Genomic DNA, 14903 nt, shown 5'->3' on the forward strand with positions numbered 1-14903 from the left:
AATACGAGACTGCCGAATTGGATGATGAATAATGAAAACAACAGAGTGCAGATGAGCTAACAAGGAAAGACAAGAAAACAAACAAACAAACTCTACCATACCGCCTTTGCCTTGTTTCGAACTCAAAGGCTGTAAGGTCTATCTATGTCTGTAACTCCTTTGGCCAATCTTTTTTCTTCAACCATTCCCCGTTTGGGCCAAAGCGTGGATTATTCTCATAATGTAGACCATCTCCCAAAGGCCTACCGATGGGCACTGCATTACGGACGGTACGCGGGAGCCATATTCTGTGAGCTATCGTTTACTGAGATATTGACAAAGAGGAATCGGAGAAAATGCGCAACTCACGTATCCACCCTAAAGGATCTTTACCCATCTCCTGCTCCCATAATTCCCTCTTTGTTCCAAACACCCATTTAGCATCTACCGGAGTATTTCCCCACTCTTCGCGCCATTTCTTCTGCACCTTCCTTCTCTCGCTATTGTGGAAGAAGTATCCGTATTCTTGCTGCAATATACGACTTTCCGCATCATGCTGATCCCTTCTAGAATAAGATTCGACCGTCGTTCTTCCCGTCACGATAAGATTGACATGTGTCGCACACATCGAGAAAGTGAAGAGACCAAAAAGAGCAGACCTGATGAATGATTTAGCATATTAAGCAGGTACGTGATCAGCTTTGCTTACAGGATTATCAAAGCCAAAACCTGACCGTCCATGCCCGGCGACTTGGCCGAGACGGCAATGAGAAGACCCATCAAGTATGCACAGAATATCGCTCCCCAGAACGTGAAGATGATGAAGAACTGAATGTCAGCGTGCTGAAATATCCCTTCATGCATACCTTGTGATTGCCCCAGCCAACGCATTGTCCGATCCAGAGGCAATGATCTATTCATCTGTCAGCAGAGTATTGTTCTCAAGTCACACTCACGATCATATTGCAGTATACACACTCCACAATGCCTGCAATGACGAGTCCGAGGAGGCTTGATGATCTCGCAATGGCGACACCATCTCAGGTTGGGCAAGACAGCCGGTACAGGTCTGTCTATCGTTCGCCAATCCCTTACGCTCTTCTGCGTCTTCAGTGGGGCTTCTGTTCCGGATTCTGACGATATCCTCTGACTGTGCAGAGCGTCATGTACGAGGTTACCGATCGGTGCGAGCTCGGATGGCTCTGGAGCATCGGAAAGGTCGTCGAATAGTCTGTTGGAGGCTGACGAGGGCGTAAATTCTTCGAGGCGATATTCGGAAAGATCTGGTTCGGGGGATTTGGCCACATGCTGTAGTCTAGTCAGCGCTGTCTAGATGCATTCTTTCTGAAGGGGGAATTTACCTTGGGAGCAAGACCTGGGCTAGTGAAGAGCATCTACATTCAAGACAGCTTAGCTCTCTGTCTGGAACGATGGCGAACGATTGCACGTACCCTCAGATACGTGATCGTCATGAGGAGCCAGAAGATGATGAAACCGACAAGAGTTCCGACTGACTTTGAATCAGCTTTGTGTACTCGGACTTAGGTAGAATTCGACTCACTTCCAGTTGACCTTCCTAAGCCCGTAGACGAATACCTACGGATCATGGGCGTACAGACCCGACCTGCGACTACATAGAATGACCAACATGCCAAGGCCAATACAACACTAAGCCACGAATTAGCTTTGACCAACAACAGCGAATACATCAGCTTACAAGATTGCCCATTTCCTCTTTACCCAATTATCCGGCTGAGACGGTGGACTGCGCCATCGGAAAGAGCTGGAAGGACGCGGCCGAGGATTGCTGTTGTGAGCTTGTGGATGTGCCTCTGCATCTGGCTGGGTATGAGGCCGAGAATCGACCGCCATCCTACTGGTCAGACTGATGATTGCATGGGATGAGTGTATGTATAGCTACAATAAGGATGAGATTGTGACTGAAATACTGTTAATGACGTCTCTGATTTGTGGGGGGTCGACGGGATCAAATCGATCTAAAGCACCTTTGGGTATTCATTCCCTGAATGTTTTCATATGTCACATCCAGTATATCGTATATATCCCATCTCTCTCTCTCTCTCTCTATTTCTCTTTCTCACTCCTTCTCATTCACCCTCGACTTATATACATCTCCCCTTATATTACACCAAGGAACAATGTCAAGAAGGATCTATATCGGTCATCTACCACCCAGTGAGTGCTCACCATGTCTGCTCGAGAGGGCACTGCTGATGGCATTCGTAGCGGCCCAGAAAGCCGATGTGGAGGACGTGAGTGTCAATCCCTTCGATCGTCGTTGACATGCAATAGCACTTCAGAGGTTACGGACGAATCATCGATATCAAGCTCATGGGTAACTTTGGATTCGTCGAATTCGAATCATCCAGAGTGAGTCATCTCTGTCTGATTCACAAGTTCTGCTTGCTGACGTGATCTTCAGGATGCCGAGGATGTTATCCGAGACTTTAACAACAGACCATTCATGGGTGAAAAGTGAGTAGAAATCATAAACGAGCAGTTCTGACGATTTATAGCTTGGTCGTTCAAGAACCCCGGGACTCAAGAAGACGTGATGTCTACGATGCGTAAGTCAAATTTCGAAATGAGGCGTAAACAACTTTTTGCTGATTGCTAAAGCCAACCATAGTCGTCCTCCTAGAAGTGCCGGACCTCCTCGGAAAGGTGTCCGAATCGCTGTAATTGGTATTCCCAGTTCAACCAGCTGGCAGGTGCGGTACTTTTCCCATTTGGTCCAATCATAAACATTCCTGGTCATGGTGATGGCGATCTGCTGGCGGCGGTCTTATCCTTCCTCCTCTCACGGAACTCACTTGCCCAACTTCATGGCATACTTGGCTCCTCTCCTGACATTTTGCTTCAGGATCTCAAAGATTTCGGTCGACTTGGTGGGAACAACATCATCTACGCTGATGTCGATAGAAACAACCCTGGTCAAGGGTACGTCATCCCTATTCATCGGTTGGTTCTGGGAGGCTGACACACCCCTCTAGTATCATCGAATACCCCACTTTGGAAGATTGCGAGGATGCTGTCAAACGTCTCGCTGGTGTCGACATCAACGGAGCACCTGTGACCTTAGAGATCGTGAGTACTCGAGCAACCGAACAAGAGCTGATAACTAGAACCCTGCCGGTGCGGATGATGCCAGACGAGCTGATACCGATCGTCGACCACCTCCTCGTGATTACGATGATCGACGATCATACAGAAGCCAAGACGACCGTCGAGGACCTCGTGATTACGAACGACGAGACTATGATCGTCGAGACGATAGAAGAGAAGATCGAGGTTATGAAAGAAGAGATGATAGAAGAGACGACAGAAGAGATGATCGACGAGATGATCGATACACTCCCAGAGACAGATCTCCTCGAAGGGAGTATGATGCGTCTAGAAGAGATTATGATGACCGAGCTCCTCGAGCCGATCGTGAATAGTGAGTGCTTGTACAGCTTGATCATATATGGAAAAGGATCGCTAATCGTGATAAGCAGATCTGGTCTTCACTCCCCCCTCGTAATCTCAACAAAAATCTCATGAATAGTGTTCTTTGCTCTTTTCCAAATTTACAAAATGGACTGAAATGAATATCATAAAAGATGATGAATCCTTAGTGATTCTTACATGACTTTGACATTATGTGGTCTCCACTTTTACCCACTGATATCATTACATATAGTCCCCAACAAATGATATGGCTTCGTTGATCTGGGAAAAGAAAGGGTCCTTCGTAACTTCTCATCGCTCAAATTTCCCCCAGACTTTCTCCCAAGCCACTCGACCGCCTGTCTCAATCACATCACCGTGGCATGGGATGATTCGATCCCATTTGGCAGCAAGGATAGGCTGCAATTCCTTTTTGAGCAAGCTGGAGTGATATTCGATGTCAGGATCACTTTCTAAAATAGGATCAACGACCAACTCACTCCTTGTCTTTCGATATTTGATTGGCCATGAGATCGTGTACCTTTCCTCCAGGACTCATGGATTTACCACCACCAAGCCACTTGAAGAGGGTGGGTAATCCTCCAGCTCGGGAGTATTGCTCAGTTGCAGGAAGGTTGAAGAGCATGTCGGCTTGAATAAGCGTACCAGAAGGGTGGTGGATCGCAGTCAACTCATGATTGATATGTGCAGATACTTGATGGAGAGACACCTAATGAAAACGTATCAGCCTAACCAGTCCCATCCCCGAAAAATAAGGATGAACATCAGACGATCCATAAGGATGAAAGCAGGCAGTGTACTCACCTCAGGTTCAAATCCATACTTCTTACTTTCACCATCATCTTTTGGCCCAAAGATACCTGCCCATGAGATATCAGATTTCTTCTCCTTGCATCTCTCAACGCCAATCGCTCTATGGTGCATGTACACTGTCAGCGTAGTTTCAATACTTTGACTCTACCCTGCGCCTACGCCTTCTCGCTTCCGTCTCACTTTCGAATATGCCTGTGCCATTTCCACTCCGATGAAGGTTGGAATCACTTACTGAGCAGAAGGATAGTGGTCAACGTATTCCTGAATATACATGGTATGTTCACCATCGGGCGTGACGAGCCATTTGACTTCTCCGAGCGATTTGAGAGCCTCTACAGTTGCCTTTGTCAAGGGAGTTGATGCGTAGACCAATACTTCACCAGAAGAATTACTTTGAGGAGCCGGTTGTATACCACTCTCCGTGATTGAGGGTTTAGGTTGTCGGGATATACGAACAGCTGTACTTCTTCCACCTATGGGTACCATCCCCCTGGTCTGAGACAAAGTGGTTCTATCAGTTCGAGTTATCGACATAGATGGAAGAGGCTGCGAGGACTTACGAAGGGTACTGAGAAAGTGACGATGTCAGGAGTTACTTGTCTGATGACCAGCTCCTTGTCTCGAGAATCCGAAGAGGAACTGACGAGAGCTGAAAATCCACCCAAAGGAGCGGCGGTCGATGCGGATGAGGACATGGTGCGGATGAGGTTGTTGATTTGGTATACGCGGATACGCGGTAAGAGTTGGATGGATAGGGAAGAAATGCTGGGCAGTAGGGTTGTATCTATATATGCTGGCACGGAGAGGATCAAGCGAGGTGAGCAAGAAGGTGAGCTTGATATGGTTGCAAGTGGTACTGGTAAGATGATGATGAGATTAAACAAGATTTGAAGAGAAAAGAATATCAACGACGTCATAACACCAACCCTACCTTTTTGATCATCTCCATCTCATGTTTAATACCACGCCTCTCATCCCACATTTCACTGGACAGTACTCCGATACATTTCGAATGCATAGCTATGGGCTGCTTCCAAAACACGGATCCTGGCACGTATGCATGTATAGCTCATGTTGCTTCGAACAAACAGGAAGGATATTGGACACAGATACCTGTTTCAATTACGTAAACTCAAGAGATGATATCAGCTACCACAGCAGTCAGTCGATTTGTTTGTCTAAATATTCAAGGTACATGCATACATATGCACACACATAAGGTATCTCTGTCTTCATCATGCTATACACATCTTCCCCCAAATCACTATAGGACACAACTCTCAGATATCAGACATGAACCAACTGGAACAGAATGGTCAAGCGTCAGGATCACTGACTCATAAACAGTATGTCATTCATTGCAAGTAAGTGATAAGGTTGCCTTCAGAGTCCAATCATCCAACCTTGTTCCTCTCATTCTTCTTCTGCTTGGATCTGAACACTGAGATGTGAATATGGCTACAGATGGGATTTCTGTTCCGAGACCTTTCTATCCTTCTCCGAATGGCAGACGCACTTTACGGTAGAACACATCGCATATGCTCAACCTATAGATCTGACGGGTAGGAATTTGAGGAAAAGGAAGGAAATCGATCAATGGGAAGTGATAGATCCAAGCCCTCGTCCTGCAAGTGAGTATAAACCATGATGTATTTTGTGGTGCTACCCCCTGTATAAGAGCTCATGACGCCAATAGATCGACTCCCTATCAACCCCCATCCATCTCAGACGACAGGAGACATCACAACCACCACTCATACCTTATCCTTTCCATTACCACCCTCTTTTCAATCCTTGCCTGATCCACTCGCATCAGGTGTGATCCCCTCAGACTATCATTTGTCTTTCCACAAAAACGATGAGAGAGGTATACAGGATCACGAGAACGATGTGAGGTTATATCAATCATTCCTAAGATCACCTTCTCCGGAACTCGGTCAGTCTGGCTCTGGATCAGGCAGTATACAGCTCCCTCCTCCTGGTCAGAGATCGAAGACTCCTCCTTGGACCCCATCTCAACCTTCTGTCACTTCTCAACGAGGATCCAACTCAGCTTCAGGCTCAAAGCCTTCCAACCCTAGCACACACCCTCCTGCATCCATATCCGGCTTCAATTCTCCTTTTCGGACCTCTCAATCTACATCTTCTCAAGTATCGCCAGATCAGCAGACGATTAACTCCACTGGTCTTCCAGCTACTCAGGGGGCTATACCGCTGCGATTCGGTGCGGCTTTGGGTAAGAGAGAAGGTACATCACCGTTCAAGGAGAGTCCAACAGCCAAGGGACGGACTGTGGGGTTTAATTGGGGTGGCAGCTCCTGATGAACGAACGATAGACCTAGTGCCCTCAAAGATGGTCAAAATAATAGAAAAGTCCACCTTGGATCGTTATCCTAGATAAGAACAGATGGTCATTACGGGTCTTTGGTGGACATTGTCCGTGTAACATATTGAAATTGTATATACATACGTACTCATAAATCATATCTGATGATGATCAGAATGTATAATACAAAAGCTGGGATTAAACAGCTCAAGCTATAAGACGTTACCTCATAAAAGATCATCGCGTTCCATCTTAGATATCTCATAAACATTATGTTTCGTCCTATTCGTTAATTATCATGATTACAATGATTACGAGGTATCACCCATAGATCCAAGACATTGTCCAACCACCCCTACGCGATAGTGCATAACCTTCTTACCAATCCTTGACCTCTTCTTGATATCTGTTTTCCCCGTCAGTCGCCTTATCTTTCCTATCGACGCGATCTCTTTGTCTATCAGCCAACACTTTCGCTACGCTCTTTCTTTCCTCTAACATCGCTTCATAAACCTCTTGTTTCTTCCAGTATTCGATCGCAGCTGATGCTCTTGAATCGAGGGGTTTAGGGTGATCCGGATCAATGAAAGAGGGATTATCAGGATTACATGAGGATGCAGGCGATTTGGATTGACCACTGCCTTGCGTAGCGAGTAACTGATCCGTGGTAAGTAAAGACGGAGTCAAAATACCCGCTTCACCATCAGGACCTGGAGTAGGTAGAGGAGTCAGAGTGGGTGGTATTGACTCGTGTGGTGAGGCTGTTGCATCACCTGTTTCAGTTTCAGGTGCCCACTCCGATTCCTTTTGTAGCCATTCGTAAAATCGATCTGCAAAGTCTGCTCGCTTTCGTCTCTTTTTGCTTAATCCCTCGTTGATCGTAGATCTGCTTCTCGCAGACATTCTCTTGATAGCTTGAGCTGCGGGGCTGTCTTCTCTGGCATTGGTCATCCACTTCCAGAAGTCCACTTCAGTCACCCAGCTCTCTCCTTCTTTCTTCCATATCTCGTAATCAAGTCCAAGCCAGTCGCAGAATTCCTCGGGCGAAGTGGTAAGAGTGATATCGATGGGAGGTATACCAAAGTACGGTGAGTGTCGCACGACCAAATGAGTGAGATGTAAAGTGAAAGATCTCGAAAGTTGACGGAGGACCCGACCGAGGAGTACACCTGTGGATGAGTAGGACGACATTAGGTGATTGAAGTAGAAACTCTCGGGAGAAACCAACAAGACGTCGATCTGGTAGAACTGATTGGTATGAAAGCAACGATCAGCTCTGATGCTGTGCATGATGGTCAGAATGAATTCACCTTCTCCTCGTTACTCTCGACTGATTCATCCCCAGCGACTATCTGACATGGTACCTGGAAGCTTATCTCGGGTCCTCTTCTTCTCCACCCTGTCGCCTTGAGATTCTGTCTCATCTCTCCGCACAATCCTCTCAAATCCTCCACCTCTTTACCGAAAAGCATCTTGCCCGTACCAATGAGCTTGATCGACCCTCCATCATTGGGGGAAATGACGACCGAATACGGTCCGGCTCGAGGTGCATTGGCAGGCTTGAGATCCAATTTAGCGACAACCTCTTCCAAGAGAGGATCGGGGTTAGGTGAATTATCAAGTTTCGGTGAATCAGTCTTGTCACCCTTGATGTTCTCGGCTGTGGAAGGAACCCATTCCTCGTCTCCTCCTGGGATGGATCCCGCAAAACCGACCAAAATATCAAGATCGCCATGATCGGTCTTGGATCGAAGGTTACGAGGTGATTCTATTTGCTCGAATGATGTTGCTAGCGCTGCGAAAACATGAGCCTTCAGAGCATCATACTGAGCTTGAGCTAGACGTTGAGCAGGAATGTCGAATGCGTTTCCACCCATTTTGGCCTATTTATGACGGTTAAAGGCAGAAATGAGGAGAGTGGAACAAGATAAGGCGTGAAGAGGTCACTACGAGTAGCAGATAGTTAGCTGGACGTTCAAATGACTTGGTATGAAGGAAAAAGCTCACAACGATGAGGTCTAGAAGTGTTGGTGGTATTTGATTCCTGACGGAAGGGTCGTAGATGATCGTTCAGTTCGTTCAGTTCCAGGAAGCAATAGCCATACAGTCATAAGGGATCTCAAGCAAGAAGGAAGAAAGTGTGATGTATAATACGAGTTAAGTAGTGGGAAGGATAGGTGGACGATGAAGAGAAGAAGAAGAAGAAACAAAGAGAAATGACATGATGGGATGTGGGACTGGGAGTGGAAATGGGGATGGAGATGGAGATGGATTGATCGCAGGAAAACACGAGGCAACGACCACCAAGAACATGCACCATGTTGATGCATCCATCATGAGAACAATGACAATCATGTTTTCATATCAATGTTTTCTATGATGATCAGTGTGATAGGGGACCCGAGTCTGAGCTTGGTGTGATGTATGCATTGACCATCTAAACAGAATACCATTGGACATTGTAGATTGAATGAATAAATAGGACGAAAAGAGGATTATTGAGATATTTCAACAACTCTCCACAGCTCAGCTCGACACCGTATCTCCCACATGACCTGAAACTATCCTCATGACCCGGTCTGACAGTCTAACCAAACCCTCACTCTCATATCGGATGGTCTATTGAGGCGGACGGAACCTGTAGGAACCATCATCAGCATTCTTTCAAGGCATACTAACAAAGTCATCCAGAGATAGCTACTTACCCAGGAGGCATTTGTCCAGGAGGGAACGGTAAACCTGCTGGAGCACCAGGGAAACCGGGAGGTCGGAATCCAGGGGGCATACTGATAAAGCAAGAAGCCATTAGCTTTCTTTGTCCATGCGCGAAGCGTATATTCTACTCACCCAGCAGGAGGAGGCATCCCGGGTGGAAGACCAGGAGCACCACCTGGGAATCCAGGTGGCATTCCAGGTGGAAGACCAGGCATACCGGAAGGGAAACCAGGAGGAGGTCGAGCGTAAGCCATAGGACGAGCAGCCATCGCTCCAGGAGCACCTATCAGGTTCAGCGACGTAATCAGCACTCGTGCTCCATGATTGACTTGATTCCGCTTCTGTTTCTTAACTTTATTTGACGTCTGCCCATCCTCTCGCAGTGGATATACAAAGTTGCTTTCGATGATGTACATGCACCACTTACCAGCACCGAGAGGCATTCCTCTTCCAGCAGGTACACCTTTTCCTGGTCCAGCTAACAAAGCTCCATCATCCTTCTGCACTGGGGGAGGTCCCTCTACAGATACCGACACAATTGTCTCTCCTCTCAAGATAACCAAACCGAGCGTTCGCTTTTGCTGTACACTTGGAGCTGGTTCACCCGCTGGCGTGCTCTTCGTCTTCTTTCCCTATTTTAAATACAAAACAACACGAGATTCAGTTTTGTGTCTCTTCTGCCAGGAAGGGGATTGAACATACCTTTACAGTCCTGAACTCTTCACATTCCGCAAGTACGAAATTCATGTGCTTATCGTACGCCAACATCTGACCGACAAGGGATCGACCGTCGTTCCTGCCAGATGAAGTGGATCGATCAGCAACAAGCCATTTTATGATGCGTACGCCTTCTATCACCACCCGGTCTGTTCTATATTCTCCTGATTCTGAATAACCTGATCCTCATAGTCTTCCCGATTCGAGAAAGAAACCAACTTACAAAGTCACCTTGAGTCGGTAGTGAATCAAGGTCACCATCTTGGAGTGTTTAGCTTTTGGAGCTGTTAAGAAGATACATATTAGCTTATGGCTGCTGGATGGCTAAAATATCTCGATAGTCACTTACGAGGCTAAATTATGGCGATCAAATGGGAAAGTAGTTCCAACAAAATTAGCTTTCAATCTTTCCCAAGATATCACTCGACAACTTCTTCCCCGGGTTTCGGACCTCATGCAAGCCTCATATCTCATCTCATTGAGTCTCCAGACCGCATGTCTATACCTTGCACTCTAGCAGTCCCATCGTTTAGACATGAACGCGAGACTCACCATTTTGATCTGATGTTATCTTTCTTTCCTTAATTCACTATCCTGCTACCAAAGTTTTATTTTCGAAATTCTCCAGCGAGTTCCTGAGGGGAGTGATGAATCGACCAGATGTTGCTATAGTCAGCTGCAAGGCCGTTGAAGACGATATGACGGATGATACAAAGGTGGACTGTACGATATATGCGTACAAATGAAGTTACTGCTCTCACCATGTTTTCGAATTCAAGGTAGACGAGGAGTGAGGTGAGTGAGCGCGGGCGGAGTTGACCGGTAATACATGAATGTGGCACATTTCCCATTATTTACAGCATGCGATTCATCGATTCATCGAAATATGTATCCACATGCATAACCAATCTACAACATATTTCAGTCACGCTTTATGGTCTGAAGCTACTAATCATGCAACTTGAGAACAAGGATTCAAATGTTGCTTGGTCATCGTCATAATTTGCAGGTCATCAATGACAAGATCGATCAGGGAAAGGGTTAAGTAGATGTCTGGGAGGTCTATCGATGTATTGTGAAGAGTATGGACATGAGCAGTTGTATGTATGTATATATATATATAGCAATATCAGGCTTTTCTGGGAGGTGCACCACCATATGTTAGCCATGGATGCCTTTGACGTGCGTGCGGCCAGAGACCAGAGGGTGTTGTTTCCATCGGATGACGCGGGGGCTGATGAGGGGGAGATCTCGGACGTGGCGGACCCGATGGCCGATGAGGAGGTATCGCTTCTTGTCTGGATGTTGGGTCTTCTGAAGGAGGCTTGAACATGGACGCGAATGGGAGTCCACGTGAAGGCGCACGTCCACCATAGCCTGTCGTAGGAACTGGTTCGTTGTGATATCGCGGTAAATGCTCGGGAGATCTTGGGCGTGAGATTCCTTGTTTGTGCACGTGAATCGCCATCAGAGGCTTAGGTGGATCCCATATGCTGGGAGGACGATGTGGGGGGGCTGGAGGTGGTGCATACCGCACGACTTTAGCATTGTGTTGTTGTTCAACAGGGCGGGGAAGCGAGTGACGGTCAGACCTAGAAGCGGAAGGTTTTGAATGGACATTAGGAGGTGTTGACGATCGATGTTGCCGTTTGACTTTGTGTGCTTCGAGCTTCTCTAGATCGGCTTTGACCTCGGCAGGATTAAGCGGTTCAATCTTTCGGGAGACGTCTCGACGCATGACGGGATCATCTGCGTCCGTCAAAGGTACTAGCTTCTGCTCGCCATTTGAAAGGAGGTTTGTCGTAGACACCTGCCAACCTCCACCACCGCGACCACCTCGAAGGTTTGGCATACTGCCTGGCCGTCTTTTGAGAGCAGTACGTTCGGCAGCAGTACGAGCCATCTTGTGTCTGTTCTCTCGGATCATTGTATTGGCGAGTTCCTCCCGTTTTAGCTAGAAAGACACATCAGTGGAACGGTCGATATGAATATGCCGATATAGCTACTCACCCTGAAATCCGATTTTGCAACTTGCAGCTCATGATCGCGCAGACGCTCTAGATCCCCAATCGCCGCACTGAGATGCAAATGGTAGTCAGTATTGGGCATTATCTGTTGGGAGCAAAAGACTCACTCATGACGAGCTTCGAGCCAGTTTATCTGCAATCCCTTTCTGCGCTCTAATTCATCCCACAACCATAATAGTTGGGGATGGGCGTTATCCAAAAGCAATTGCTCTTGTTTATTAAGATCTTCGATAGCTCTATCAATGAGATGTCAGAACAATCCGTTTTCACCCGGGCAGAAACTCACTCGTCTATCAACCTGTGTCTCTCCTTCTGACGAGCCACTGCGATGGGATCATTGGGATCGACTGAGATGGTCAAAAAGGTCTTGAAGTCAGCAATTTTAACTTATAAAGAAGGAAGAAGATCTTCACCTTCTCCCTTTTTCAACCATTTTCTTTTCTTTCGTGGCAACCTTTTGCGTGAATCCTCTCCGGAATCTTCGTTGATCACCTCACTCTGAGGCTCCTCTGGGAGTATCGGTGCTTCCGACGCTGCAGCTGTTGGTGCTGGGACAGTTCCCTTCTCGGTTAACTCCATATCCACTTCAGCTTTCCTTTTCTTGCCGAAGACAAGTCTTATCACACCCGTTGTTGTGGGCTCTTCCACGGGTTTCTTCTCGGGAGAGACGGTTCGCCGACGGGTAACTCGAGAGTTGGATAGGGCAGCAGATTGCTCAGTCGGAATGATTTGTTCTTTGGTTCTTTTGATTGGTGATTCGGACAGCTTCGACACTTCAGCTTCTTCTCCCTCCTTTTCCTCTTCACCGTTACTTCCGATATCGCCATCCTCCTCATCCTCATCCTCATTCAAATCATCTTCCACCTCATCTTCACCCTCCTCCTGCGCAGTTGCTTTGGATCCCTCCGATGTTTCCTCCTCAGTACTAGCTGCCTCTCCGAGTACCAAGCCAAGGGCAGCTTCTTTCCTTTCGTTATCGAACAGCGGTGAGAAAGCTCTTTTCCTGCCATTGGCAAACATCTTCTTGTCCGGTGATCTCTCTGCGACCGACAAGGAACTAGATATACTCCTTCTGGATCTGGTAGACACCGCTGCTGAGCGAGTCGGAGTGGTTGAGTGTGGTGAAACCGAAGAGTAATCCGGGGCGCGTTCTGAATAATTGACCGCTGCTCGTGTGGATCGTTGAGGCCTCGGTTGACTTTGAGGCGGTTCCGAGAGGGAATTCGGTGGGTTCGGTTCTGGTGTCAGCACCAGTGAGGACGACATGGCTTGAATTTTGGTATATCAGATCTAACAGGACAAGGTATCGATAAGCTACGGCGTTGACTGTTTTGAATGACGATATAAGGTGTGAACAGTCGCCGACATGGACCCAATACAAGAGGCGACAGTATAAAGGATGTAAGGTTATGTATCTGAATGTTATGGGAGATACCTAAATCGGAAAGCTGAAAGGAAGGCGTCAAGCAGGGAGCGTGTATTCGGGCAAGAAATTGCAATGGCGATGGTGCTGCTGATGATGATGATGGTGATGACAACATACACGCGGATGTGTCCTTGTAGAGTTTGAAACAGTAACAGGATGGTACAAGGAATGTGTGGGTATGTTTGTGGGTGATCAACGATCAAACCATCAATCATCGACCATGCACACAAGACCAAAACTAAGAGAAAAGAGAAAGCAAGGATAAAATGAAAAAGGGAAACACCCGGTGCCCCACTCGAGGGTTCGGACCCCAGCACCAAACAGACACAGATATCAGTGGTAACAAAGGTCAATCAGAGTTCTGCAAGTCGCGGTGTTGGAAAGCACAGAAACCAGGAATGTCATAAAGCAGTGCGTGATGGAAATGAAGAAAAACGTCGTGACCGCATGCAAGAGCAGCTGGAACCGATACACCAGAACAGGTTTTCGGTCGCACCTCCAAAGTATGAAAAGAAGAAATGCAGGAGAACGCAAGGATACTGACTATACTGAATGTCAGACGACAGAGCTTTGACAGGCTCCAGGTCTTGGTACAGCAATAGAGATGTTAGGAACTAGCAATCAAAGAAGAGCTTTAAGAGTGATTAAACGGATGGGAAAGAGCGAAGCATTGCGCCAAAAACAAGGTCGTCGTACAGGATTAAAGCGGAGGTGAGCGAAAACGAAGAAGAACGGTAAAGTGATATGGATAGTTCAGGGACAAAACCCAAAACTCGGAGCAACAGTCATCCTCCTCAGGGTATTCCAGCGTAACCGGATGAGATGAGAAACAAGGGATGCAATTGAACAAGAAAGAGCAAGAAGACAAAAAAGACTGCGTAGTAGAGAGATGCCCGACCCAACAAGCATCAATGAAATGAGATATGATGACAACCTCAAAGGAAGAGATGCAATAGAACAGCAGATGAACAACCTTGAGATGCAAGTATGTAGATGTATATGTGTGAGGTTGTGCGGGTGACGCCGAAAAGAAAGGTATCAACCACCTAATCGAATTTTAGGGTCAAACAGAAAAAACGCAGAAGAGAAAAAAAGGAAAAAAAACCCAAATCACACTGAAGATCATCCGAAGCGGGTGGAGGTTATGAATCACCCACCACACCTCACTGAACCGCATCCCCGATTGATCGCAGACCACAAGACAACGTTGCGACGTCGTGCAAGTGGCTGGGATGAGAGACAGCATGCAGGAGGGTGCAATGGATGTGATGCAACGAAAAAGAGATTGTTCACAAAAGAATGAAGCAAACCATCACGCACAAACCAGTCAAAGGAACCTAGGTGTACACGCTGGGTTGGGATGGGAAAGGAAAAGTAGGCAATGTCGCCGCTCACTCACCGAAAGTAGTCCCATGTACTTGATGCACTT

The 14903-nt window shown here is 47.0% G+C and overlaps 7 protein-coding genes across 7 annotated transcripts; 2 read left to right on the plus strand and 5 right to left on the minus strand.

Moving 5' to 3' along the window:
- Positions 1-142: 142 nt before the first annotated feature.
- Positions 143-1851, minus strand: V865_005517 (uncharacterized protein; the record flags this gene model as incomplete). The annotated part of the gene is made up of 9 exons (XM_066229289.1): positions 143-255; positions 349-638; positions 689-807; positions 867-892; positions 936-1287; positions 1341-1373; positions 1431-1489; positions 1541-1647; positions 1697-1851. 9 exons carry the CDS (start codon positions 1849-1851, stop codon positions 143-145), a joined length of 1254 nt encoding a protein of 417 aa, XP_066085386.1.
- A 287-nt stretch (positions 1852-2138) lies between these two features.
- On the plus strand, positions 2139-3440 carry V865_005518 (uncharacterized protein; the record flags this gene model as incomplete). The annotated part of the gene is made up of 9 exons (XM_066229290.1): positions 2139-2175; positions 2227-2252; positions 2329-2370; positions 2423-2475; positions 2547-2567; positions 2630-2711; positions 2864-2940; positions 2994-3072; positions 3126-3440. The coding sequence occupies 9 exons, from the start codon at positions 2139-2141 to the stop codon at positions 3438-3440; spliced, it is 732 nt and encodes a 243-aa protein (XP_066085387.1).
- A 301-nt stretch (positions 3441-3741) lies between these two features.
- Positions 3742-4958, minus strand: V865_005519 (uncharacterized protein; the record flags this gene model as incomplete). Its single annotated transcript, XM_066229291.1, has 5 exons — positions 3742-3871; positions 3930-4159; positions 4255-4363; positions 4496-4758; positions 4824-4958. The coding sequence occupies 5 exons, from the start codon at positions 4956-4958 to the stop codon at positions 3742-3744; spliced, it is 867 nt and encodes a 288-aa protein (XP_066085388.1).
- Positions 4959-5556: 598 nt separating this feature from the next.
- V865_005520 (uncharacterized protein) lies at positions 5557-6585 on the plus strand (the record flags this gene model as incomplete). Its single annotated transcript, XM_066229292.1, has 3 exons — positions 5557-5627; positions 5728-5894; positions 5960-6585. The coding sequence occupies 3 exons, from the start codon at positions 5557-5559 to the stop codon at positions 6583-6585; spliced, it is 864 nt and encodes a 287-aa protein (XP_066085389.1).
- Positions 6586-6967: 382 nt separating this feature from the next.
- V865_005521 (uncharacterized protein) lies at positions 6968-8466 on the minus strand (the record flags this gene model as incomplete). The annotated part of the gene is made up of 2 exons (XM_066229293.1): positions 6968-7837; positions 7900-8466. The coding sequence occupies 2 exons, from the start codon at positions 8464-8466 to the stop codon at positions 6968-6970; spliced, it is 1437 nt and encodes a 478-aa protein (XP_066085390.1).
- A 742-nt stretch (positions 8467-9208) lies between these two features.
- Positions 9209-10282, minus strand: V865_005522 (uncharacterized protein; the record flags this gene model as incomplete). The annotated part of the gene is made up of 6 exons (XM_066229294.1): positions 9209-9227; positions 9295-9375; positions 9437-9587; positions 9732-9936; positions 10007-10100; positions 10245-10282. 6 exons carry the CDS (start codon positions 10280-10282, stop codon positions 9209-9211), a joined length of 588 nt encoding a protein of 195 aa, XP_066085391.1.
- Positions 10283-11150: 868 nt separating this feature from the next.
- On the minus strand, positions 11151-13314 carry V865_005523 (uncharacterized protein; the record flags this gene model as incomplete). The annotated part of the gene is made up of 5 exons (XM_066229295.1): positions 11151-11975; positions 12032-12098; positions 12156-12284; positions 12335-12395; positions 12462-13314. 5 exons carry the CDS (start codon positions 13312-13314, stop codon positions 11151-11153), a joined length of 1935 nt encoding a protein of 644 aa, XP_066085392.1.
- Positions 13315-14903: the final 1589 nt, after the last annotated feature.

This window comes from Kwoniella europaea, chromosome 1 (assembly GCF_036810445.1).
Source record: "Kwoniella europaea PYCC6329 chromosome 1, complete sequence".
Classification (NCBI taxonomy): domain Eukaryota; kingdom Fungi; phylum Basidiomycota; class Tremellomycetes; order Tremellales; family Cryptococcaceae; genus Kwoniella; species Kwoniella europaea.